The sequence below is a fragment of the Cannabis sativa genome, chromosome X (genome assembly GCF_029168945.1).
Source record: "Cannabis sativa cultivar Pink pepper isolate KNU-18-1 chromosome X, ASM2916894v1, whole genome shotgun sequence".
Lineage (NCBI taxonomy): Eukaryota > Viridiplantae > Streptophyta > Magnoliopsida > Rosales > Cannabaceae > Cannabis > Cannabis sativa.
The window spans coordinates 76,257,657-76,283,631 of NC_083610.1; the positions used below are offsets into that span (position 1 = coordinate 76,257,657).

General features: G+C 35.0%; 2 protein-coding genes and 1 pseudogene across 2 annotated transcripts; 2 read left to right on the forward strand and 1 right to left on the reverse strand.

Annotated features, from left to right (window-relative positions):
* The first annotated feature begins 1,246 nt into the window (after nt 1-1,246).
* Nucleotides 1,247-2,107, forward strand: LOC115696173 (SKP1-interacting partner 15-like; annotated as a pseudogene).
* A 2,010-nt stretch (nt 2,108-4,117) lies between these two features.
* On the reverse strand, nt 4,118-7,531 carry LOC115699214 (probable mitochondrial adenine nucleotide transporter BTL3). Its single transcript, XM_030626511.2, has 4 exons — nt 6,678-7,531; nt 6,198-6,501; nt 5,066-5,530; nt 4,118-4,584 (listed from the first exon to the last, which is right to left on the reverse strand). The coding sequence occupies exons 1-4, from the start codon at nt 7,121-7,123 to the stop codon at nt 4,516-4,518; spliced, it is 1,284 nt and encodes a 427-aa protein (XP_030482371.1). The 5' UTR covers nt 7,124-7,531; the 3' UTR covers nt 4,118-4,515.
* A 15,832-nt stretch (nt 7,532-23,363) lies between these two features.
* LOC115699207 (uncharacterized) lies at nt 23,364-25,554 on the forward strand. The gene is made up of 3 exons (XM_061105487.1): nt 23,364-23,779; nt 24,384-24,692; nt 24,794-25,554. Exons 2-3 carry the CDS (start codon nt 24,405-24,407, stop codon nt 25,412-25,414), a joined length of 909 nt encoding a protein of 302 aa, XP_060961470.1. The 5' UTR covers nt 23,364-23,779; nt 24,384-24,404; the 3' UTR covers nt 25,415-25,554.
* The last annotated feature ends 421 nt before the right edge of the window (nt 25,555-25,975 follow it).

Genomic DNA, 25,975 nt, shown 5'->3' on the forward strand with positions numbered 1-25,975 from the left:
CAACTGTGAATTAAACTTAAGTATTTATGCCACAAATTATTCATCTTAAAATAATTTAGTTTTATAACTTAATGTTATCTTGTTTTTAATTTATTTATGGCAAAACTAACTTAACTATATCATTTGTGACACTTAACCTCTCAAATTGATTTTTTAGTGGTAAAATCCTTCAATCCTCACTTCTATTATGCTATTTACCCATTAGTGAATTGTTGATAAATGCCAAAAAAGATTGTCTATATGTCGACAAGTGTATTTTGATTGGCCCACCTAATTTTTAATATTTAAATAAAATTAAAATAATTTAACTTTTTTACAAAATAATTAAAAAGTAAAAAATTACAAAACTTTTTGTCATCTTTTTTTTTCTTCCCTTTTCTCTTTTATTTTTCTTTCTTATTATTTGGAACCTTCTATTCATCTTCTCCTTCTTTCGTTCTTCTTTGCAGAACCCCAATATCCTTCCATCTCGTTCTCTCTCCCTTGTGTTTCTATAGGTACGTCGCCCCTCTTAGCTGCTCTCTCGCAGTGGCTTGCACCCATCGTCGCATGAGACTCACTTTGTCGATGGAGGTAGTGGGTTGGATATGGGTTCTCTTTGTTGGTGAAGCCACAATTAGATATGAAAAATATGTATTTTTTGTTGTAGATCAGTTTATAGAATGCACATTTCTATATAGGGATATTAGCGACAAAATTACCTGAACTATACAATTTGTGACACTTAACCACATAAACTGATTTTTGACGGCAAAACCTACCAAACTCACATTTTGTTTTGATCTTTACAATTCTGTCCACAAGGCTTTCTTAAGAGCCAAGTAGAACATGCCATAATGCATAAAATTTACACATGGTACGTTTTTAATGGTTCACATAACATTAATTATTTAAATATTATAAGAAAATAATTTTAAAATTTTAAAAAAATAAAACAATGATAAAAAAAAATATCTTCTTCTTCTAATTGTGGAACCCTAAATTCAACCTTTCCTTTCTCTCTCTTCACTCCCTTCCTCTCTCTCTGCTCTCTTGCTTGACGACATGGAAAGACCGAAAATCAGCCATTGCTGATGTCGATGGTCCTAGGGGACCCTGAAACCCAATTCTTTGATTTTGAAACCCAAGAACTCGACCCCCTCTCTCCTCCTCACCATCTTTCCCTCGCTCCCTCTCTTCCATTTTCCAAGTGCAATAATGGCCAGGCCAGATAATCGTCCATGATCGTAGGTGGTCCAACAAGACCATGGGATCGTGTTGCCTTGACAAGTCACTTCTCGTTTGAAACCTTTTGACTCGAAAATTTTGAGTCTTGCCTCAACTAGGTTAAGCTTGGTAGTGTCATGGTTCGGTTCTTGTTGATTCAGTGAGTCAAGTCATGGTGTTGTCTGAGCTCGTTGCGCTTTATTGCTTTTTGGGTTCAAACCAATGGTTGAGCTTCTCTTCAAATTTGTCGTTGAAACCTAGAAGCCCTATTCTGGTTTCTTACTCAGTCTACGCTTTTTGATGTGGCTTCAACGTGGATAAGCTAGTGGAAGCTTTTCTCGTGCACAATTGCATAAATGAAGAACTTGCAAACATAGAATCAACTCGAGAGGCACAAGTGGGGTGACGTGTTTGATATCTTAAAAAGACCTCATTTGGTAAAGGGAAATGGAAAACGAATCGTTATGGTTGGTGGGTTGAAATCTTGGTTCTCTTTGAACTCGTCGTGTTCGACTATATTGATTTTGAGATTGGATTTGGAGAATTTGGAGTGGGACGAAGCGGATCGGATGCCATTGAATATGTTTAGGTGCTTTCAGAAGTCGAGTAAGTTCAAGGTGTTTTGTGGAGGTGATAGTGTTTGCTTTTCAATTAAAAGGGTCAAAAGAATGGCCTTGTGGGATTACTGCTTTGACTCGAGATCGTACCCTGAACACCGACCCCCACCCCAATCCTCACCCTAACCTCGAACCTCGACTTTGACCTCAGCCCCGACCATGAGCTCGAGTTGGACCTCAAAGCCGATTGTAGATCTTGACCTGAGACTAGACCCTGAACCTTGAGCATGACCCAAGACCCAAATCCCGACCATGACCCAATAATACTGAAACCCAAAGTGGAACCCTGCCCCAAATAAATATATATGATGTGTGAGAAAGTAGAAGAAGAAAAAATATTGACATGAAACATTTGTTTTTTCTTTTTTCTTTCAATTTTTTAGCGTTATGATTATTATTAGGGATATTTGCGGCAAAACCTCCTTAAGTGGTCAAGTTTTTACAACTAACCCCCAATTCTAAAATTTTGGTGGTAAAACCTCCTAAACCCAAGTTCCGTTAGCAATTAGCCCTTTCCATCCATTTTTGGGTGTTAAGTGCCAAGTTGGAATGTCTACGTGTACACAGTGTACACGTGACACAGTTTAATTAGTCCACGTAATAAATATTTAAAATTAAAATAAAAAATTAATTATTTTAAGATAAAAAATAAAAAAAAATCTTTTTCTTTAAAAATTAAAAAAATTAAAAATTAAAAAATTATTTTTATATTTTTTTCTTTTTCTTTTTTCTTTTCTTTTCTTTCTCTTCTCGTTCTTCTTCTTCTTCTAACAGAACGCCCCTTTCTAACCCTAGCCCCCCCCCCCCCCAAAATCAGCGTAACCACTCCGCCCTGAGCCACCACGTCTTGCTTCCCACTCAGGTTCGATCCCCAACCAATCTCGTAACCACTCTGCCCGGAGCCACCACGTCCGTCGCGCCCATATCATCGTCCCCATCTTCACTTGATCACAGACGGATCGACAGTAAGGGACTTCGTCAGCGACGAACCAGAGTTCAACAAGAGCGTGGATGAACGGGGCTCGGATGGTTTCGACTGGAATGGTGAAATGGAGGTGCTTGTTTGCTTCCTCGGTTGCTGGTGTGTGCGAACAGAGTCGGAGCTGGAGTGGGGTCGACTAGGTGGTTCGCTTGGTGGTGGGGGATTCACGAAATGGCTTCGGGTGAATGGAGGTTACTGGGTAGTGCGATTTTTGCTGCTGGGTTCGGTTTGGGTGATGAGGGCTTCAGGTCAGCTTGCTAGTGGCGATTTTGGTGAACGGAGGTGGGACGTGGTGATGGGAGATGGTGAAGGTGGGTCGTTTGCAGGTGGGGGAGTCGCTGGTTAGTGTGGTTCGAGTGGCCGGGGGTTTCTGGGTTAGTGAATGGAGGTGCGAAGGTGGGAAGAGTGGCTGGGGTTAGAAGGAGGAAGAAGAAGAAGAAACAAAAGAAACAAAAAAAAAATAAAAAAAATAAAAAATTAATTTTTAAATTTTAATTTTTTTTTAATTTTTAAAGAAAAAGATTTTTTTTATTTTTTATTTTAAAATAATTAATTTTTTATTTTAATTTTAAATATTTATTACGTGGACTAATTAAACTGTGCCACGTGTACACTGTGTACACGTAGACATTCCAACTTGGCACTTAACACCCAAAAATGGATGGAAATGGCTAATTGCTAACAGAACTTGGGTTTAGGAGGTTACCACCAAAATTTTAAAATTGGGGATTAGTTGTAAAAACTTGGCCACTTAAGGAGATTTTGCCGCAAATATCCCTTATTATTATTATTGTAACTTTGTTGTTTGAAAACATTGTCAAATGTTCTTATTCTTAAAAAAAAGTTTTTTTTTTAGTTATAATGCCAACCAATTACTAAAGTTTTTATTATTAGAGCATCTTTAATAATGATATTTTTTAAAGGTATCAAAAACATTTACATCACTTAAAAATATAATATTTTATTTTATTTCTTTTTTACATTATTTTTTGCACTTGTTATTTTAAAATATTCCAATGGTAAGCACTTCATATACCAATTTTTTTTTATTATTATTTTTATAAGTTGTTTAGGTAATTTCTATGTAAGTTGCTATGTGGATTTAGGTTACGATTTAAATAATTTCATCGATTGCTAATTATTGTAAAAATAATAAAAAAAAAAACTCCTTTAAACTATAAAAATAAAAAAAAAATCATTCATATATATTTGAAAATACAATATGCTGATATGCCCTCCCTCCCCTTAGACCTTAGTGATGTTAAAAACACAAAATTGACTCAAATTAGTGTCTCAGACACCAAAACGGGGGTTTTTGGTAGTCTTAATAAATTCAATTTTCTGATAATAATAATAATAATAATAATAATAATAATTCAATTTTGTGCGGATAGAAAAATGGAGGTAATATACAATATAATCTAAATAATTGCTCACAAACACTTACCACATGTCAAAAGCATAAAAGACCTTATCTTGCTTAATGTGCAGAAATAATGAGCATAATAAGATCCTGCCTCGTGGGGGTGAGATTTTATTTCCTTATCAAAAATCAACTTTCTTTTGTTGTCAATGGAAATCAAGTGTCTTGCCATAGGTAGGAATCGTGAGAAAGATTCAATTTCCTACCTTTTTCCATGCAAATATATTCTCTTTCACTCGTTGTACAACCTCCCTCGCCTATTCTTTTTCCGATATCAATTTCCCTCTTCATTCAACTTTAAGAACTATCTTCATGAATTCATAGACGAAATAACTTATTGAAGCTGATGGAAGTACCTGACATTGAAGATGAAGAAAAATAAAGGAATCTTATAACCGAAATATAAAATTTGCAATATTTGCGAGACCTAATAGTATAAACCAGGAAAGAACAAGGAAGGAGATAAATTGAACACTACCTAGAAAAACTACTGAGATGGACATAAATAGAACAACAAATTACTTCGCATACCTACTAACAATTTTAGCAAGTTGATTTCTTCAAACAAATATTTGTAATTGTAGTGCCAAGTATCCAAAAATAACTACTCTACATAATTGAAAACCTTTTGATGCATATACCATTAAGAGTTTGTGATCTTATAATCTATAATGATGACCCTATATCACAAATTCAGAGAAGCAACCAAAAGATGATTTAAATGATAGGACTTTGGTAATTGGATAAATACTATGAGTGTGATTGAAATTTATTTAAAAAAAGTAAAAGATAATTTACACTCCTCAAAATGGCCTGATTAACCAGGCAATCGCATACCTGTAGCAAGCTGGGAATTAGTCCTGCGTAGAGAGCTGGTACTCCTCCATGCTCGACAATTTTCAAACAAGTTGCCAGGGCACTCAATCTAGTTGCCTGAACTTGCAATTGAAGCTGTCTCCGCACAACCTCGAAAGGGTAAGTTGCAGCTTCAGCGCAAGCACCAGCAATAGCACCATACAGCAATGTCCTAACTGGTCCCAACTCTAACTGATCGAAAGCATTGAGTTCCTGCCCCTGGCTCATGTTATGAATTCGTTTCCTACCTTCTGGTGAATGCAGATAAGCTGATTTCAGTATATCATATACACCATAGAATACTGCACCTGAAGGTGCCATACTTAGAATGGAGGGTACTAAGCCCTTGTAAAGGGAAAAAAATCCTTCAGTTTGGATCATGTAGCGAAAAGCACCAATAACACCACCCAAGGCTTCTCCACCAGGTGCGACCATTTTAGTTCGGATCTGAAAGATACAAAATTTAGTATAGTATATTACTTATAAGTGACAGCCTAAAATCTTTTTAACCCAAAGTATAGGACTCTTGAAAGGGCATTAGAACAATTTTTAAATGTAATCCAACATAAAACAAAACTCTAGAAGAATTCAAGAAATGTAAACTCAAATGGTAAGAAAACAAGTTGCACAATCTAAAAAATAAGGCAAAATACTAACACTCTGACCATTTCATAGTTTCATTTTCTCCCTTCCCTATGCTGAAAGATGTGCAGATAAGTTTTCCACATAATCACTAGAGAACAACTTATTCACCAATGTCTGATGTTAAATAATAAATTTACTAAGGGACTAAACAAGAGTCTATTAATTGGACTAGGGCATGGTACATGTTGATTGATTGTTTTCAAGAGCAAACTAAAATGATATTCCACAATCCACATGTTACTTCCAATACTCTCAGAAATGAAAGTGAAGCTTCATTAAACAAACAACTAGTTTAAGAAACTCAGATCCATGTCAAACATTCAGTATTTTAAGCATATAATTTCCTGTTATGTCTGCAAACTATGTGGCCCATACAACTAATAACAGAACACATAAGGTTAAAACACATAGAAATAGTAGCTGAATAAATACAAATCTAATTGCAAATTCCATTGTAAACTTCACCTACTGTGTCAAGTGGTAAGCAGAGTATAGTAGCAGTGATGCCAGCTGCAGCACCAGCAATGAATCTCTCAAAATTTGTGGTCTCCTCATTCCCAGAAAATTTGAGCAATTGCTTTCTGTAAGTATCGTAAGCATAAAAGTTGACTGCTTTAAATGGAGCAGTACGAAGAATGTTAACGAGATTTCCTTTCCAAAAGCCTCTCACACCTTGAGAAGCAGCTATTGTTCTGACGAGGTCAAATAGATTCTTCTGCTCACCACGAACTATATATTCCAGCTTTAGTCTCTCAAGTGGGGCGACAAAAGTTCTGAAACAAAAATATTCACAATCTTTTCAAATACGAAGTGATACCAATTATGAAAACGATATCAAGAATCATCAATAGAAAATCTTAGCTTCAAATCTCAAACAGGAAAATTTCACTGAATTGACCTCAATTTTGACATTTTCCTTTTACAGTAGGCTAGTAAAGAACATATATACCTGGAAACCATAGCTGCAATAGCACCAGCCCATAAATGCTTGGTGGTGTTCATGGCAGCTCCTCCCCGAACCCTAATTTTCTCCTCCTTCTTCCTTTCCTCGACCACTGCTTCCTCAGAACCCTCATATCCGCTCTGAACCAAACACCTCTTCGTTTCCCGAACAATCCCGTCGCTTCTCAAGCTCACCGAAGAAAACCTTCCTCCGACCACCACTTTAGGTCGACAAGCCGACGAAGAAACAGACCCAGAAACCCCAATCGAAGCTGAACACTGTCTTTCCTCCTCCGCCACCATTGTCAGCGAACCAAGAAGAAATTTAGAAACCGTGGGCTCGAGAAACAAGCCACCGTTAACAAAGAAACTCGAATTCGAAGAAAAAGAAAATGGAGGCGCCACCTGAGAGTGTGGCCCTCCATTAGAGTAAGCAAGCTCGGAACCTACCATTTTGAAGAGTCGAAAGAAGAGGTTTAAAATGAAATCAAGATTGGAGGGTTTGATATGAGCATATAGAGAAGTTTTGGAGAATAATGGGAAGGGAATCTAAATTGGAAGAAAGAGATACAAGGTGGGGTGAAAATGGTGGAGGGTTGTGGAGCTTTGCTTCCATCGCCATAGATAACATGTATTTTTTTTTTTTGGTTCTTGGTGAGTTCCCTCCCTACTCCCTAGTGATAGTGAGTTTTGGTACTTTGTGAAAAATCATTTTTTTTATTTTAATTTTATATCTCTCTGGCTGCCTCAACAACGGACCTCACCTCACCTCCATTATCATACTTCTCTTGACTGTTGTCTGTTGTTTGTTTGTTGGGCGCCTCTTCTTCCCTTCTATCCTAAAATTAATCAATTAATTAATACGTAACATTCAACCAAAAAAATAATTAATTAATAGTAATCATACCCAAATCATTCTCCTAACTGAACTGGTTTGTTTTGACGTCATATTTCACGTTTTTTTTAATAGTCACACCAATGTTAATTTTTAGTGGACCAATTTTATAACTCTATTTATTTTCTTCAAAGAATTATAACTCACCCAATTTAAAATTCGGGTTGCTAAAGTTTAAATGCAACCCGTCCAATTTAAAAAAAAAAAAATTATAAACCGACCAACGGTTTGGGCAGTTTAATCGGGTTAACCCGCCCAAATCAGCCAAACTTTTTCTTTTGGGTTTTAAATTCAATAAAAATTAAAAAGATAAATTAAAAATATCAAACTCTACCAAAGCACAACACAATATATATGACTTTGAAACTAACAATTAAGTATATAATTTTATATTATTATATATTTAATCATTTATGTTATATATAATAAAAACTAAAAAGTATATAAAAAAAAAAAAAAGAAGCCAAAGTCGGGTTGGTTGGGTTATTCGGTTTAATTAGGCGGGTTGGACCTATTTTCAACCCGCCACATTAACAGATTGGGCGGTTTGTAATTTTTTCGGGTTATTTCGGTTTGTAATTTTTATCAGTTTTTTCGGTTCGGTTTGGACTGGTTATTCGGTTTGGGCGGTTTACAAATTTTTTTGTACAGCCCTACCAATTAGGGGTGTTGAATAAAATTTACAAACCACCCCATCCGAATAAATTGTTCAAATCAAACTGAATAAATTGACAAAAAAAATACAACCCGAAATAATACAATGAAAATTCAAATTGCCTAATGAATATATTCAGTGGCTTACAAATTATTCTAAACCCCCCAATTAACCCGAATAAACCGAATTAAACCGATTAATATATTTTTTTTAATCAAAGTGTATATAATATATTACATAAATCATATTTATTAGTTAAACTATTTTGTATTTAAAGTTTGGACATTTTAGTGTTTACCTTAAAATCTAGACTTTATAATTAATAATTTTTATTGTATTTAGATATTGAAGTTGAAGTTTAAAATCTATACAATATTATTACTTTTTTTATTATTTTATTTAATTATTTCATGTTTACTCAATTATATTTATCTTATATTAAAAATTTTAAAATTAATTTAGACTATAAAATTTTTTAACTTGAAATATAAATAAAGTATTTTTATTTTTTTTAAATCTAATTTTTTGAAGTAGAAACTAAGAATAATAATTATATAAAAAAAGAAAGTGAAGAAGGTTTGGACGGGTTAACCCAACCAAACCGACAAAATCATTGGGCAGGTTGAACTTTTTCTAATTTTCAATTGGGCAGGTTACACTTGAATATTTACAACTCGATATTTATGTTGGATTGGTAAAAATATAATATAACCTGACTAAACCGACTGACGTACACTCTTAGCACCAACTAGTGATATTATATATTTCTTCAAAAGAAAAAAAACTAGTGATATTGTAAGAGATCCCTTTTTATTATATTTTTTAAAGGCCATAAATATTTCGAATCATTCAAATTTAAAGATATAATATTTTATTTGATATCTTTTCTATATTATTTTTAGCACTCTTACTTTTAATAATATATCATCTAAAAATACTCACACATTATTATATATATATATAAATCTTAATCTTTATTAAACTATTATATACATTGCACATTTAATTTTTTATTTATGTAAAGTCCTTTTTTGGCAAGTTAGGTGACAAAATAATTTTTCCATTTATGGTAAGATTGTTGTGCATTCATATTCGATTTCTTACCTTATAAATTCGGATTGTAGTTGCTCTTTTCCTTGTTTGGAAAGTTGCACTTTCAGCTGAACTTTCCTTTGTTGAAAACTTCTTAAAAGAGAAGAAATTCTCTTTTGGAAAGTTGTCTTTTTTAGGGAAACTTTGTTTATTGCCTTTTCCTTATTGATTTCGATTGTATCTTGATACAATCAGAATATCTAATCTGTTTTTGGCAGGAATCAAGCATAGATAGAAGATCGGACCCGATTTTAGAAAGTTTCCCAATTCTGGTGTGATCTGCTGCGTCAGCATCCGATTCTGATGTAGCAGATCGTGTTTTCTTAGGAAAGTTTTTGTACAGCTGTAGATTCGAACTTGTGGTTGCCTCTTTGGTTTCTATGTTCTATAAATAGAGTCTAGAGAGCAACCATTCGAATTACCTCTTCCATTATTCATTTTTTACATTTATCTTTTGAGAGAAGAGAGTGTTTCTTTGTTTTGTGAGAGCCTAGTTGTTCATCTAGGTTCTAGTTGTTCTATTTCTGTTCTTACTCTATCCTAGAGGTTGTGAAGAACTACTTGACTGAACAAGAGATTGGTCTTCGAGAGAAGACTTGATAAAGCCTTACTTCGGGAGGAAGTAAGCACTTGGTCTTCAGGAGAAGACTTGTTGAAGCCTTACTTCGGGAGGAAGTAAGCACTCACACTTCAAAGACGAAGGGAGTTCGGGCTTGAAGGTGTTTCAAGAAGTCAGATTCATAAAGTGGATTACAAAGGATTGCGGCAATTCTTTAGAGGGAGTCTAAACTTGTTTAAGTCAATTGTCTTTGTAATTTTGATACTTTATTAATTGATTTCATTCTCTGGGCGTGGCCCCGTGGACTAGGAGTGTTCGTGAGAACACTGATACCACGTATAAATCTCTTGTGTCAAGTTATTTATTTTTCTGCAAATATTTTATATTCTGCCTGTTCATTTTTGCTGTAGCAGAATTACTTTCTGCTGCTGTAAACGCTTACAGTTTTTACATTTTCTTATATACAACTGACATTTGCAAAAACACGATTTTTCAATTAGTATCAGAGCGAGACACTAAACTCTTAGTGTGGTCCTATAACGTTTTTGTGTTAAAATGTCATTTTTTGCAGAAGGAAGTTCGATTTCTATACCACCATTACTTAATGATTCTAACTATCCTTATTGGAAAGTTAGAATGAGGGCCTTCATCAAATCTCAAGATGAGAAAGCTTGGAGAATGGTTCTTTCAGGTTGGTCTCTTCTAGTTGAGACAGATTCTTCAGGTAATACTACTATAAAATCTGAACTGGAATGGTCTATTGAAGATGATAAACTTTCTGCCTACAATAGCAAAGCCTTGCATGCTATCTTTAACGGTGTAGGTGAGGGTTACATTAAACTTATATCATCTTGTGTTTCTGCTAAGGAAGCTTGGGAGATCCTTCAAACTCAGTTTGAGGGAACTTCTGATGTGAAAAGATCTAGATTTATCATGCTTCAAACTAAATTTGATGAGCTTAGAATGTCTGATAATGAAACACTAACTGAATTCTATGAAAAATTATTTGATATTGCTAATGAATATTTTGCTCTTGGTGAAAAGCTTGATGATTCTGTTCTTGTGAGAAAAATTGTTAGAGTACTTCCAGAAAGGTTCAATACTAAACTTTTGGCAATGGAGGAAGCTAAAGATTTTAGCACAATGAAGGTAGAAGAATTGATGGGTTCCTTACGTACTTTTGAATTAAATCAACAGATTAAACAAAAGGACAAACCCAAATCCATTGCTGATAAAGGTAAAAATATTGCTTTGAAAGTTGCTGATAATGAAAATTCTGATAGTGAATGTGATGATGAGATTGCTTTATTAACTAAGAATTTTCAGAAATATATGAAAAAGATGGGAAATAAAAAGAATATTTCGAAAGGTTCAAAAGGTAATACTTTTATTAAACCATCTGTTTCTAACAAAAAGGGAATTCAGTGCAGGGAATGTGAAGGTTTTGGGCATATTCAAGCTGAGTGTGCTAACACTTTGAAAAAGAATAAGAAAAGTTTCAATGTCACTTGGAGTGATGATGAAACCGAAAGTGATGAAGATAATTCTGAAAATGTTGCCCTAACCTCTGTTATGTCTAATGTGTTGTGTGATTCACAGGTGAAAGCTAGATTGGTATGTCTGAATAATACCACCGAACAAGAGGAATCAGATTCAGATGAGTCTGAATCTGTGAAGAGTCTCTTGTTGAATCATACAAAGTCATGTATGAAAAATGGATTCAGGTTGCTTCTGAAAATAGAGAGTTGAATAAATTGAATAAAAAATTGTCTCATCAGATTGAAATGGGTGAATTGAAAATAAAAGAGTATGAGACAAGTTTTTGTGATAAAGATGAAAAAATCACTCTCTTAAAGAAGGAACTTGAAAATTTTAAGAAAAATGTTCAAATGCTTAACCTTGGATCTTCTATTTTTGAAAAAGCTCAGAATGCAGGTCAAAGAGGTTTCGCAGGCCTTGGTTCAAATGGAATGGAAAGTTCTGGAGTCACGAAGTTTGTAAAATCTAGTGTTCCAACGAATCACTTTGAGGCTACAAATTCTGCTGTAACAGTTTCACGGCCTGTTGCAGCAAGAGCAGCTTCTGATGCTGCAAAATCTCCAGGATTTTCGAAAAGAGTAAGATCTCAGGTAAAAAGATTTGTTCCCACTTGTCATTTTTGTGGTAGAAAAGGACATATCAGACCTAAATGTTTCACGCTAAAAAATCTGTTTAAAACAAATTATATTGATAATTTGGAAAAATCTCAAAAGAAACATAAAGGTTTGAAACAAATATGGGTAAAAAAGAATTGTCTAGCTGGTTTTTCTGATAAAACTGCTGCATCTCAAATGTGGTATTTTGACAGTGGTTGTTCTAGACATATGACAGGTGACAAGGACTTCTTGACTAACATTCGGCCTATGCAATGTGGAGAAGTCACTTTTGGTAATGGCCTATCTGGAAAAGTTGTTGGTATGGGAACTCTAAATTTTGAAGGGTTACCTAGACTGAAAAATGTGATGTTAGTTGAAGGACTGAGGGCTAATTTACTTAGCATCAGTCAAATTTGTGATCAAGGGTTTACTGTTTCATTTGATAGTGATCATTGCTATGTTCTGAATGATGATAATGAATGTATCTTGCAAGGATTTAGATCCAATGATAACTGTTACACTCTAACCCCTGTGTTTACTTGTCATTCAACTATCAACAACACCACAGATCTGTGGCATGCCAAGCTTGGGCATATAAATTTTAAAAAACCTGAAAAAATTGTCAAATGCAAGTATTGTTCGAGGACTTCCCAAGCTTGGTAAGGAAAGTGTTGGTAAGTGTGAACCGTGTCAACTTGGGAAGCAATTAAAAATCACTCACAAGCCTGTGTCTGATATCAATACCTCAAAAGTATTGGAATTGCTTCACATGGATCTTATGGGTCCAATCCAAGTTGAAAGTTTGAATGGTAAACGATATATCTTTGTGTGTGTTGATGATTTCTCTCGTTTTACTTGGGTAGATTTCTTAAGAGAAAAGTCTGACACTTTTGATGCCTTTAAAACTCTTTGTTTGAGATTAAGAGTTGAGAAAGGTTGTAATATTGGGAAAATTGTTCGAATTCGAAGTGATCATGGTAAGGAGTTTGAAAATTCTGTGTATGATGATTTTTGCAAGTCTACAGGTATAACTCATGAATTTTCAGCTCTCAAAACTCCTCAACAAAATGGAGTTGTTGAGAGGAAGAATCGAACATTGCAGGAAATGGCAAGAGTAATGTTAAATAGCAAGAAATTGACAAAGCGCTTATGGGCTGAAGCTATTAACACAGCTTGCTATATAATAAACAGAGTGTTTATTCGTCCAGGTACCTCAAAAACATCTTATGAAATCTGGAAAGGTAAGCGCCCCAATGTAAGTCATTTTCATGTTTTTGGATGTGTGTGTTATGTCTATAGAGATCGTGAGCATATTGGTAAAATTGATGCTAAAAGTGATGTTGGTGTGTTTATTGGATATTCCTTAAATAGTAGAGCTTATCGTGTTTATAACATGAGAACTCAAACTGTTTTGGAATCAGCTAATGTGGTTGTTGATGATTTTAAAGATTTTTCAGAATTTTCCACAGAAGCCAAGATAGATAGTCTCATGGATGCTCCTCCAGAAGCAGCAAAAGCAGATCCTGATGCAGCAGAACCCATTGCTGATGCTGCAAATGACGAATCTGCTGCTGCAACTGAGACTGGAGAACCAGAACCGTCTATCTTGACTCATCCAAACATCATCACTAATTATATTCAGAAAGAACCAAGCACCAGAGTCAAATTGAATCATCCAAAAGATCTCATCCTTGGAAACCCTGAAGAAAGCATGGTAACTCGCAGAAGGTATGTTAATTTAATCAGCTTTCTTTGTTTTGTTTCTCAATATGAACCGAAAAATGTGAAGGAAGCCATGACCTTTGAGGAATGGCTCAATGCAATGCAAGAGGAACTCAACCAATTTGTTCGCAACAAGGTATGGATTTTTGTCCGAAGACCAAAAGGTATAAATGTAATTAGAACAAAGTGGTTATTTAAAAATAAAAGTGATGAGTTCGGTACAATTGTGAGAAATAAGGCTCGTTTGGTGGCACAAGGATACACACAGGTAGAAGGTATTGATTTTGATGAAACTTTTGCTCCTGTTGCAAGATTAGAATCAATTCGTTTACTTTTGTGTATTGCTTGCATTTTGAATATTAAAATTGTTTCAAATGGATGTGAAATCTGCCTTCCTAAATGGTATTTTGAATGAGGAAGTTTATGTTGAGCAACCAAAAGGATTCGAAGATCCTCAATTTCCAGACCATGTATACAAGCTTGAAAAAGCTTTGTATGGTCTGGAACAAGCTCCTCGAGCTTGGTATGAAAGGTTGACTCAATTTTTACTTTCTCATGACTATCACAGAGGTAGTGTGGATAAAACTCTTTTCATCAAGCATATAAATTCTGATTTTATCATTGCTCAAATTTATGTTGATGATATAGTTTTTGGTTCTACATCTAACCATGAAGTGCAGGTATTTGTTGATCAAATGAAAAGTGAATTTGAAATGAGCATGGTTGGTGAGCTTAATTTCTTTTTAGGTCTTCAAGTGAGACAAATGGAAGGAGGTACATTTGTATCTCAAAGTAAGTATGCTAAGAACCTTGTCAAGAAATTTGGCCTTGAATCGGCTAAGCAGGTAAGTACTCCAATAAGCACCACACTGAAATTAACAAAAGATGAGAATGGAGTAAAGGTAGACACTACACTCTATCGTAGCATGATTGGAAGTCTTTTGTATTTAATCAAGCTAGTCGTCCCGATATCTCACATAGGTGGGAGTGTGTGCTAGATATCAAAGTAATCCTATGGAATCTCATGTATCAGCTGTAAAAAAGATTATTAGATATGTTAATAGCACCCCTGATTATGGAATTTGGTACTCAAAAGATACCAATTCTAATCTTGCTTGTTTTAGTGATGCAGATTGGGCAGGCAATGCTGATGATCGAAAGAGCACAATTGGAGGGTGTTTCTTTCTTGGGAATAATCTAGTTTCTTGGCATAGCAAGAAACAAAATTCCATCTCCTTGTCCACTGCCGAAGCTGAGTACATAGCTGCTGGCAGTTGTTGTACTCAACTTTTATGGTTGAAACAAATGTTGATTGATTATGGATTTGAATTGGGTGTTTTGACTATTTTTTGTGATAACACTAGTGCCATAAATATTTCCAAAAATCCTGTTCAACATTCTAAAACAAAGCACATTGATATAAGGCATCACTTTATCAGGGAACTTGTTGAAAATAAATCATTGCAATTAAAATATGTTGATACTGAAAAACAATTAGCTGATATTTTCACAAAGGCCCTAGATGCAAGTCGCTTTGACTCCCTCAGAAAGTCTTTGGGAGTTTGCATTGTTTAAATCTCTCTTGTTCATATTTTTGTACAATATTGTTATGTGATTCCTTTCTAGCGTTTAATCATCTTTCATTGTATTTTGACAAATCATGTTTATGCTTTTGGATTATAATTAGTTAGGATCTCATTCTTATCATACTTTGTGATGTTGTGTTAAAAGATTCATGTTACTCTTTATTTGTGTCTAGGATTAAATAAAGTTCTTACAGAGTTGAGCAATTTTTGTTTCAGTCTTGTCAGGCCCCTTGCTGGAATAGAGCTACCCATACTGAGGTGTGAAAGCCATCTTTTGAGTAAGCTGGAACATTGTAATTAGCAACTATGATGAGGATGCACTACCATAGAAAAGGGCTACCTTTAGTATGGTGTGATAGCATCCAGTTGCGGGATCAAATTGGAAAAAGGCGAAAATGAAAAATCTTGCCAAGGACAATGATCCTATTTTCACTGCACACACTTATGTCTGACAAGTGTGTTCAAATTTGTAAGTCTCCTTTATTAAATTAAATTGAGAATCCTGGTTCACAATCTTTAGTAACATGCATATCTTTTTCCTCAACATCAATTAAGTATGAGTTATTCCTGAGATACTAATTAGTTATTTTCCTTAAAAGCATAACATGTATTTTATTTTGTCTATTGCCAAAGGGGGAGATTGTTAGGTCTTTTTTTTTTTGCAATTTAGTTGTCAAAATATTTTTTTAATTAATGTGCATTTTATTGAGCATTCAATTTGTTTTTATCAACTCTAGACCATTTTTCCAGGAGGAGTTGTGGTTGGTTAGTACTCGTGAACATATCTTTTAAAGTTAGCATGTTTTTGGTTTCTTTGTGATATTCGATTGTGTTACTCAGGGGGAGTAGTATCTTTTGCTCTTGCTAACTTTGCCTTGCAGGTACTTTATGTTAAAAATTATTTTGTTCATCTAAAGTGCCAAAGGGGGAGATTGTAAAGTCCTTTTTTGGCAAGTTAGGTGACAAAATAATTTTTCCATTTATGGTAAGATTGTTGTGCATTCATATTCGATTTCTTACCTTATAAATTCGGATTTTAGTTGCTCTTTTCCTTGTTTGGAAAGTTGCACTTTCAGCTGAACTTTCCTTTGTTGAAAACTTCTTAAAAGAGAAGGAATTCTCTTTTGAAAAGTTGTCTTTTTTAGGGAAACTTTGTTTATTGCCTTTTCCTTATTGATTTCAATTGTATCTTGATACAATCAGAATATCTAATCTGTTTTTGGCAGGAATCAAGCATTGATAGAAGATCGGACCCGATTTTAGAAAGTTTCCCGATTCTGGTGTGATCTGCTGCGTCAGCATCCGATTCTGATGTAGCAGATCATGTTTTCTTAGGAAAGTTTTTGTACAGCTGTAGATTCGAACTTGTGGTTGCCTCTTTGGTTTCTATGTTCTATAAATAGAGTCTAGAGAGCAACCATTCGAATTACCTCTTTCATTATTCATTTTTTACATTTATCTTTTAAGAGAAGAGAGTGTTTCTTTGTTTTGTGAGAGCCTAGTTGTTCATCTAGGTTCTAGTTGTTCTATTTCTGTTCTTACTCTATCCTAGAGGTTGTGAAGAACTACTTGACTGAACAAGAGATTGGTCTTCGGGAGAAGACTTGATAAAGCCTTACTTCGGGAGGAAGTAAGCACTTGGTCTTCGGGAGAAGACTTGTTGAAGCCTTACTTCGGGAGGAAGTAAGCACTCACACTTCAAAGACGAAGGTAGTTCGGGCTTGAAGGTGTTTCAAGAAGTCAGATTCATAAAGTGGATTACAAAGGATTGCGGTAATTCTTTAGAGGGAGTCTAAACTTGTTTAAGTCAATTGTCTTTGTAATTTTGATACTTTATTAATTGATTTCATTCTCTGGGCGTGGCCCCGTGGACTAGGAGTGTTCGTGAGAACACTGATACCACGTATAAATCTCTTGTGTCAAGTTATTTATTTTTCTGCAAATATTTTATATTCGCCCGTTCGTTCTTTGTCAGAAAGCGTAATTACTTTCTGCTGCTGCAAACGCTTACAGTTTTTACATTTTCTTATATACAACTGACATTTGCAAAAACACGATTTTTCAATTTAAAAAAACATAGCATTAATATTATTGTGTGACTTTAATACAAATTTCAAGAATAATATTTTTTTATCTCTAATGGTATAACATCTTTATATTTTGTTACCTAAGCTTTTCACATCATTAAGCATTCTCTAAAATACTACCACTGGAGATGCTCTAAGGTAACACTTTACAAAGGGCTAGCGATATTTTATGATAATTATTAAATTAAATTATACGAACCCGATATTTAATTCAACTAATAGCAATACGATATTTTGAAGAGAAATACTAAAGGGCACTCATGGTGCCTAACACCCTTGTGATGTGTAATATCGCTATTGGTGCAATTGAATATCCCACTTATTTTATTTTAATAAAAATTATAGAGAAATGCAAACCAATTATAGGACGCCACCTCATAGTGGTGTTAAGCATCCCATAGCAATGCTCTATTTTGAAGAGTGCTAGGTACCATTGGTGCTCTTTAGTATTTTTCAAATTTTAATTAGTTGATTTTTTTAAAACAACAATTAGTTGAATTTTTTTGACAATATAATTTACGTGTGCATGTATCATTATGCTAAAAAAGAGAAAATTTAAACTTGGGTTTTCTTTTGAAAAGAACCTTTTTGTTGCACAACAATGTGATGTAAGAGTCAACTTTTTCTCTCCTTGATCTAGGGATTCTTTCTCTCTGTTGGGGTGTCGCTGGCTATGCCATTCATCTATATATCTCGTTCCCTATCTGAGATGATAGTTTTGGATCCCTATTGTTTTGTGGGTCTCAATGGTCGATGATTCCAACACTCATTTGGGTTGTGGGTTCTGGCATTTAGAGGTTCTACTCTCTTCGTCTGGTCTGAGTTCAGCTATGGTGCAGGCGCCCACCAATTCGCTCTATGGATGTGGTACTCGGGTCTTTAAGAGGTGAGTTCTAGGATTATTGTTATCTTGTGTTGGTTGGGGGGTTTTGCTAGTGGGCATAGTCTTTGGGGTCTGGGGGTTGTGGTCCTTCTGCAGCAGTTACCGACAACAATGTTGTGGTAGTTGTGTGTTCCCGTCATCTTTCCTCCTCAATGCTGGTGGTGGTGGCGGCTACTGTTAGATAACGATTGGGTGGTCTTGGGTGCTTGATGTAGGTGGTTATGGCTTTACATTTTGGGGATTTCTACCATTCTCAGTTATAGGTAGTGGTATGCTAGAGGCTATCATATTGGCATTTCTAATCTTGGGCACTTCGTGGAGATTACAATCGAAAAGGGGGGGATGCAGGTTTATCCCTGAGGGCAGTGAACCCTCGTGTTTGATTTGTCTCCTATACCAGGTGGTTCTCGCTTGATGGTGTGCTTTGTCTAGATATTTGTGGGGTTTTCCATGTGTAGATCAGGTTTTATTTTTTAAGTTTTTCATTTTTGTTGTAATAACAGTGTTTATCACCTTGTCTTTTGTGACGATGGCTTTGTGCCATTCTTGTTAGGGTTTCCTCTTTGTGTTGGTGTGAGTGTCGTTGTTTAGTCCTCTCCTTATTAAATTTGTGCATCTTTATTTCTGTCTAACCTGAGGGTTTGTTCATTTTCCCTGTTAAAAAAAAGACAGAGAATTTTTACGCATCACATTCATACTTTCATATGGATTAAATTTAAAATGAAATAAAAATCATAGATTATGTCTTAAAGTATCATTACAACGAAAATACTCTTTTGCGTCGTTTTTTAGGTCAACTTAGCAAAAAGTAATGCAATTGAGAAACGTTGGTCAATTGCGTCAATTACAAAATGACGCTGCATTTTTCTCATTTGTGTCAATTTTGCATCTATTTATAACCGACGCAATTGATAAGGCATACTTGCATCAGTTGTAAACAGATGCATATGGGCTGTTAAAAAAATTATTACACACCCTCCCTCCTCTCATCTTGCGAACGGTAAGGTTTATATTTCTCTTTTGATATATATATATGGGGAACACTTCTCAATAGATATTACTCATTCATAATTACTAAATAAATTTAACTATAAATATTAATTTTAAAACCATTAGATTTTGATCCAATGACGAATAATAAAAGAGAAATTTAAATTTTTATATTTAATTTAACTACTTAATTAAAAAAAATATATATTTCTACACTCTATAAAAAATATATATATTTATATACAAAGTACTTAAGTCAAACTCAATTTTTTTGTTATTATTGACCTCGCTTCTAGCCAACGGTAGTGAGTTAAGAGCGATTAAATAAGATAAATAAAAGAAAGCAAAAACAGTAAAGTAAAATAAACACCAAATTTTAAAGAGGTTCAGCCCCGTAAGAATGGTAATAGCCTACTCTCCTTGTATTTATATTGACTTGAGAGAAGGAATAAAGTGTTCTTCCTCTCGAAAGCTCTTACAATGGATCTCTGAGTTATTTTCTCTCTTAGATTACTATTCTCTCTCGAGTGTGTTTCTGGATTAATTCTTTCGACCCCCTCCATAGTGAGATTATGCCACTATTTATAGGGACTTTGTAATGACCGCTTTAGTAATTTGGATTAGTAAAGACAATTAACACTAATTTCTGTTATTTTATTATTATTTATGAACTTAATTATTGTGGACCCCAATATTTGGAAATAAATATTAGAGTTATAATTTCTCAATTCCGGAGATTTTATTAAACTGTAGGGGTATTATTTAGCTTATATGTGAAATATGCAATTTTTGTAATTTTTGCTCGGCGACAACGAAAAATGCGATGGATGGCTAGATTGATCACATGGGTAAGTTTAGAACCTTATTTCTTAGTGGGAAATACTTTTGAGGATATAAAGTATCGGGATTGAGTGGGGTTATGGAATTTGACCATTTTACCCCTAGCTTTTGGTATATCCTAGTTTTATGTGTAGGGGCATTATAGTCATTTGGTTAAATGGTGGGATAGGTGGCTGCCCTAGCTTGGTGACACCTTGCAACCTTTTTCTCAGCCAAAGATTAAGTAATTAATTTACTTAGTTAGAAAGAAAGAGGAATTAGAAGAAAATACCAAAATTCAAAGGAAAAGCTTCCTTTCTTCTCTCTCTCTCTCACTTCGAAACCAGCAAGAACAAGGGGAAGGGCTGCTGATTCTTGGTGTTTTTAGCAAAGAAACCTTGGGAGATTTAAGTTAAGGTAAGCCCTAGTGAAACCCTTCTCTAGTTTTTAAGTTTTTGCTTAGTTTGAACTTGTGAAATTGTTATATGGGGGCTGTTAGGGTTTGATGCTTGCATAGTTCGAATTCTAGGGTTTCTATGGATTGATTTTAGTACATAGCAGCTGGTTTTAAGGTTTATTGTTGGTTTTATGCAACTTTGAGCTTTGAGTTCAAAGCTTTGAGCTTTAATGGCAACTTGGGTGTTGATGGTTTGTTCTGTGATTTATTGGTTGGAAAATATTGTTTATGCCCTAATTAGGTACTCTGGAAGGTTTCATTGCATTTGGTGGAGAATTGAGCTACAAATGAAAGACTTTGGGAAACCTGGTGCAAACCGGCTAGCCGGTTTGCAGTGCCACAAAAACTGGCTAGCCGGTTTTGGCAGGGTTCCCCGAGCCTTTCATTTTCTCAATTTTCGTCTTTGCGGTGCCTCGGTTGGGTGTTTTCCCATTTCCAGAGCTAGAATAACCTATTGAGAAGATATAGCAGAACCTAAGGTTTTGGTTTTGGGTTTCCCGGGATTAGGGTTTTAATCATGTAACTTACCCGGTTTCAAAATGTGATTAGGGCATTCATCTAGCACGAGATTTCCGTTCAGGTCGGCCAGCACACTTGAATTCGGAAATCAGGTAAGAACTGAATATAATATGTGATGTGATTATCTAAATGTATATATATGTGTGTGTATATGCATGCTTAGATTGTTATTTACACTACCAACACTTGTATGGTTATGATACAGAGTGCATTGGTATAGTGAGTGTTGTTAGTGAGTACAATACAATGATACCAACACTAGTACGGGAAAGTACTAAGGTGTGTGGTATATCACTCAGTGGTACTCAGGGTGCGAAACAAACCCTACCAACACTCGTACAGTGAGGTACGTTGTGTATGTGGTATAGTGGTTGTACCCTAGTATTGAACGTTCATGCTCATTTGTTAAGCTCTATAAATAGGTGTATGGGCGCCTAATTACAGGTCGAAAATTATATGATATGTTATATGCATTTCTTACTGAGTTTGTCGACTCACAGTTCTGCTTCCATGTGTAGGTAAAGGAAAGGCGAAAGCTGAACAGGAGTGAACCTGAGCTCGGATGAGATTGTACATGTCAAAGCAGCGCGACCTGGAGTGTTCGGTCTCGGGACATCTGGGGATTGTATTTTGATAGTCGCTGTGCGACCTGTAATAAATGTATATTTTGGAATGTTAACTTTAAAAAGTTTGAAAACGGGATCCCGATATTTGTAAATATTTTATTATAGTATAAAGTTTATTAATTAATATAAAAGTTTTTATTTGATACGATAATTGAGAAAATTTTTTGATTAGCAAAGATTGCACTGTAATTTTAAAAGCACTGTAGCGTGCCTTAGCATGAGGGCGTTACAGACTTAATACATGAAGAATGGTTTTCCTTTGTTTATAATGAATATAATAGGAAACTACATTAATTCTATAATTGCAATGTAAAGAATATAAAACTAAAGTGTGTTACCTCTATTCTCTGACTCAATCTCACAATTATAGGGATTGTCTTCATGTCTTGGAAACAACGAGATTGATCTCTCGAATTGCCAACTTACACGCTTCGTTCGGCATAAGCATGTCTGCATCTTGGTCGGACATCCTCTCGACCATCATGCTCGAACATCCGAGTGTTACAGATGTTAAGTAACCATTAGTGGGCTACTAGGAATACTTTCCTCCGCCCAGGTTTCGGAAGTGTGAGACACGTATCATCCATTCTCATTGTCACGTTAAGGAGCAAAAAAGAAAAAAAGGATAACATTGCCCCCAAGTCTATGTGGGACCTTCTTGGTCGCACGTGGACTTAACTCAGCCTAGAGTCTTGTCTGAATAGGTGACGTGTGTCTTCGACGATAGATACTGATCCGATGTGACTCTGACTAGGGGTCTCTTTGATATTTGACCATTTAATGCTTATTGATAGCTATACCTCGAATTACGGTTCAATATCTAAGCACACTTGACAGTTGTACTCCCTACAATGAGTGCTTAACGCCTACTTTTGGGGGAACCCAAAAATTTGAATTTTGAAATGATTAATTAATTTTTCTGATTACTTATAAATAGGACTAGGAACTTTTGTTGATCCTTTTAGCCATTTTAACTCTTAAAAACCAGAGCAAAGGATTTTCAGCTAAGTTTTCTCCCAAGTTCTTCGAGGATGTTAGGGCGCCTCAAATTACATTGAGGGCTTTTTGAGTGAAGAGTTGCTCTAATGTGGCATCTTCAACTCGAGATGACTCTAAGGATTCGTTTAGTAAGCCGTATTAGGTCGTATTGTATTGTATTATATTAAAATGATTTATATTTTATATTTTGAGTAAATTGTAGCAAAACCCCCCCAAAAGTTTTAGATTACTAGCAACTAACCGCAAAACCTAAATTTTGGTGGCCAAACTACAATACCATTAGCAATTTACACTTTTTATCCAAATTTAACTATTAAATGTCATGTTGGATTGATCCACGAAAATAAATAATTAAACATTATTATAAAATTATTTTAAATTTTTATTTGGTTGACCTCGAACTCTTTGTGAGGTGAAATCTTACACCAACTAACATGGACAAAAAGAAAACTAAAAAATAAAATGATTTTTTTTTATCTGAAGTCGACTTTTGGAAAAATCAATTGCTCGGTCATATTTCTGTTAAAACTTACAAGAAGGTAAGAATAATGGTATTTTAAAATATTCTTAAATAAATTAACTTAGAAAAGTTAAAAAAAAAATTGGGCCGAAGACGAAGGATCTGGGCCAATAAAAAGCCCAAGAAAGTTGAGACCTTCGTGTCTGAGCTGAGCTGCGAGGACCATATGAGACTGAGAGAGTGAATGGCTTGACCAAGGGAACTTCTCAGCTCCCTCATTCTCTCTCAAGCCGGTAGTCTCTTCTTCCTCACTCCAATCTTTTCTTTTTTAATTAATTAAAAAGTAAATTAATTTCCTTAGGTATTTGAAAATTTGACCGTTGGGCTGATCTAAATACCTCTCTCTCTCCCTCTCGAAAAAATAGCCGTTTTCTTCTTCTGGGATCTCTTCATCTCGAAGAGTGAAAGTATCTCCTTCTTCAGTATCTCTCTCGAAAAGTCTGGTTCTTCTTCTGGGATCTCTCTCTCGAAGAGTGAAAGTATTTTCTTCTGGGATCTCTCCTTCTTCAGTATCTCTCTCGAAAAGTCTGGTTCTTCTTCTGGGATCTCTCCCTCGAAAAGTAAAGTAAGTGTCTCTGGATTTTGTGATTATTATCGTGTCTCTGTTTTAATAAAAACTAGTTAGATTTGATGATTTTAAGAGATATTCAATTAAATACAAATTAAGCAAAAACACAGCAATATTAACTTAAATTAGTGATCAATTTACAAACCTATTTAAATGTTTATGTGTATCCATCCATGTGTACATATATTTTCCAAGGAACTTTTTAAATGTAATGTACTGAGATTAGAGTTAATTTCCCATAGGAATGATGTGAATTAGTTTGGTTTTCTTGGTTTGAAAAATACAGAAAAAAAAAATCAATTTTTATATATGCATAATGCATTACATACTGTAATTTGAAGGGTTTAAAAAAATTAAATGAAATGAAAGATCAAAGAATTCATTTTTGTAATTGTTGAGAAAAGTACAAGACTCAAAACCAGCAAGAACCATATCAAATACTGTACAATAAAACTTAGTAAGAATCATAATAAGCAATTCTACATTAAGGCAAACAGGACATAATAGTACCATTCTACTAATCTTTGACAGACCTGAATTGGTGAGCCATCTTTTTGACATGTTTACTGAATATATGTATATGGTGCATTTTTGGTTGCAGAACAAGAAAGAAGCATCAGATATGGGTGATGTTTACTTGGATCACTATACCATTCTTGGGTTACCAACTGGCAAGGAAGGTGCTAAGCTCACAGTGGATGAGATTAGAAAGGCATATAAAACAATGGCCCTGTTGTTGCACCCTGATAAAAATCAACATGATTCGAAAGCCACTGCTAAATTCCTGAGGCTCCAGTCTTCATATGATATACTCATGGATGACAAGACCAGACAACTGTTTGATGAGCAGCTAAGCAGACATTTTGAACTTGATGCCAAGAGACGGAGGATGGATTCTGATTTAGCTAGAGTTAGTGATTTTCATGTCATGACTTGTTGTGTTTTTCAATTTTATTGGTAACCTTAATATTAATGGTGTAATTCTCTTTGTTTTGATTCTGTAATTCTTAGTATAAGGAAGAAGAAGAAGAAGAAGAAGCAAAAGCAAGAGAAGAAGCAAGAAGAGCAAGTACTGAAGCAATAATAGCAAAGGCTAGAGAAGACTTAAGAGCAATAGCTGAAGCAAAGGCTAGAGAGAGAGCAAGACTAGCAAGTACTGAAGCAATAATAGCAAAGGCTAGAGAAGACTTAAGAGCATTAAGAGCAATAGCTGAAGCAAATGCTAGAGAGGAAGCAAGAGCAAGAGCTGAAGCAAAGGCTAGACAAGAATTAAGAGCAGTAGCTGAAGCAAAGGCTAGAGAGGAAGCAAGACTAGCAACAAAAGCAAGAGAAGAAGCTATAGCAGCAGCGAAAGTCAGAGAAGAAGCAATAATAGCAAAGGCTAGAGAAGAATTAAGAGCAATAGCTGAAGCAAAGGCGGCTAGAGAGGAAGCAAGACTAGCAACGAAAGCAAGAGAAGAAGCTAGAGCAGCACTAATAGCAGCTGAAAAAGCAAAAGAAGCAAAAAAAGCAGCCGAAGCCAAATCACACAGTTCTTTTTCTGCTTATTATTATCCGAGTTCTGAAGTTTCTCTTCTCCAGGATCAGCTTCTTGAGCTTGTGCATCTCCTTTTTCCTCCTAGACACCCTTAATTCTTAACGGTATAGAACTGAGTAATAGTTATAGTTTGCTCAAGTTCTTTTGCTTCTTCCACCTTGTATCTATCTTTGTAGTGCATATAATGGCAATTAACATAACAATTGAAATAGCAAACTTTTAGTACTTCTAAAACTATATGATGAGTAAAAGTTTTAGAATATAGGTATTTGATAAAAGCTCTGCTCAATATTCTCAGAGTCAGAGATTGCAATTTATAGAATGTTCAATTGTACATAATACAGAGAGCTGTTAGCTCTTGACAGCTGTCATACACAGAATACAAGGGGGAATATTCTAACAACCAAATCCTAATCATTACAAAATGATTTGCAGATTTACATGGGACCACACAATTAAGCACATGGTTGAATGTATGCTTGTCTACACACTGGTGTAGATTACACCAGTACACCAGCATATGCAGAGAATGGAATTTTTCTATTCCTTGACACCTCCTCTCAAACGGAAGGGAGAGGTTCTCACTCCAAGTTTGCCAACAAGGAAAGAAAATCTTGAAAATGATAAACCTTTGGTAAAGCAGTCTGCAATTTGAT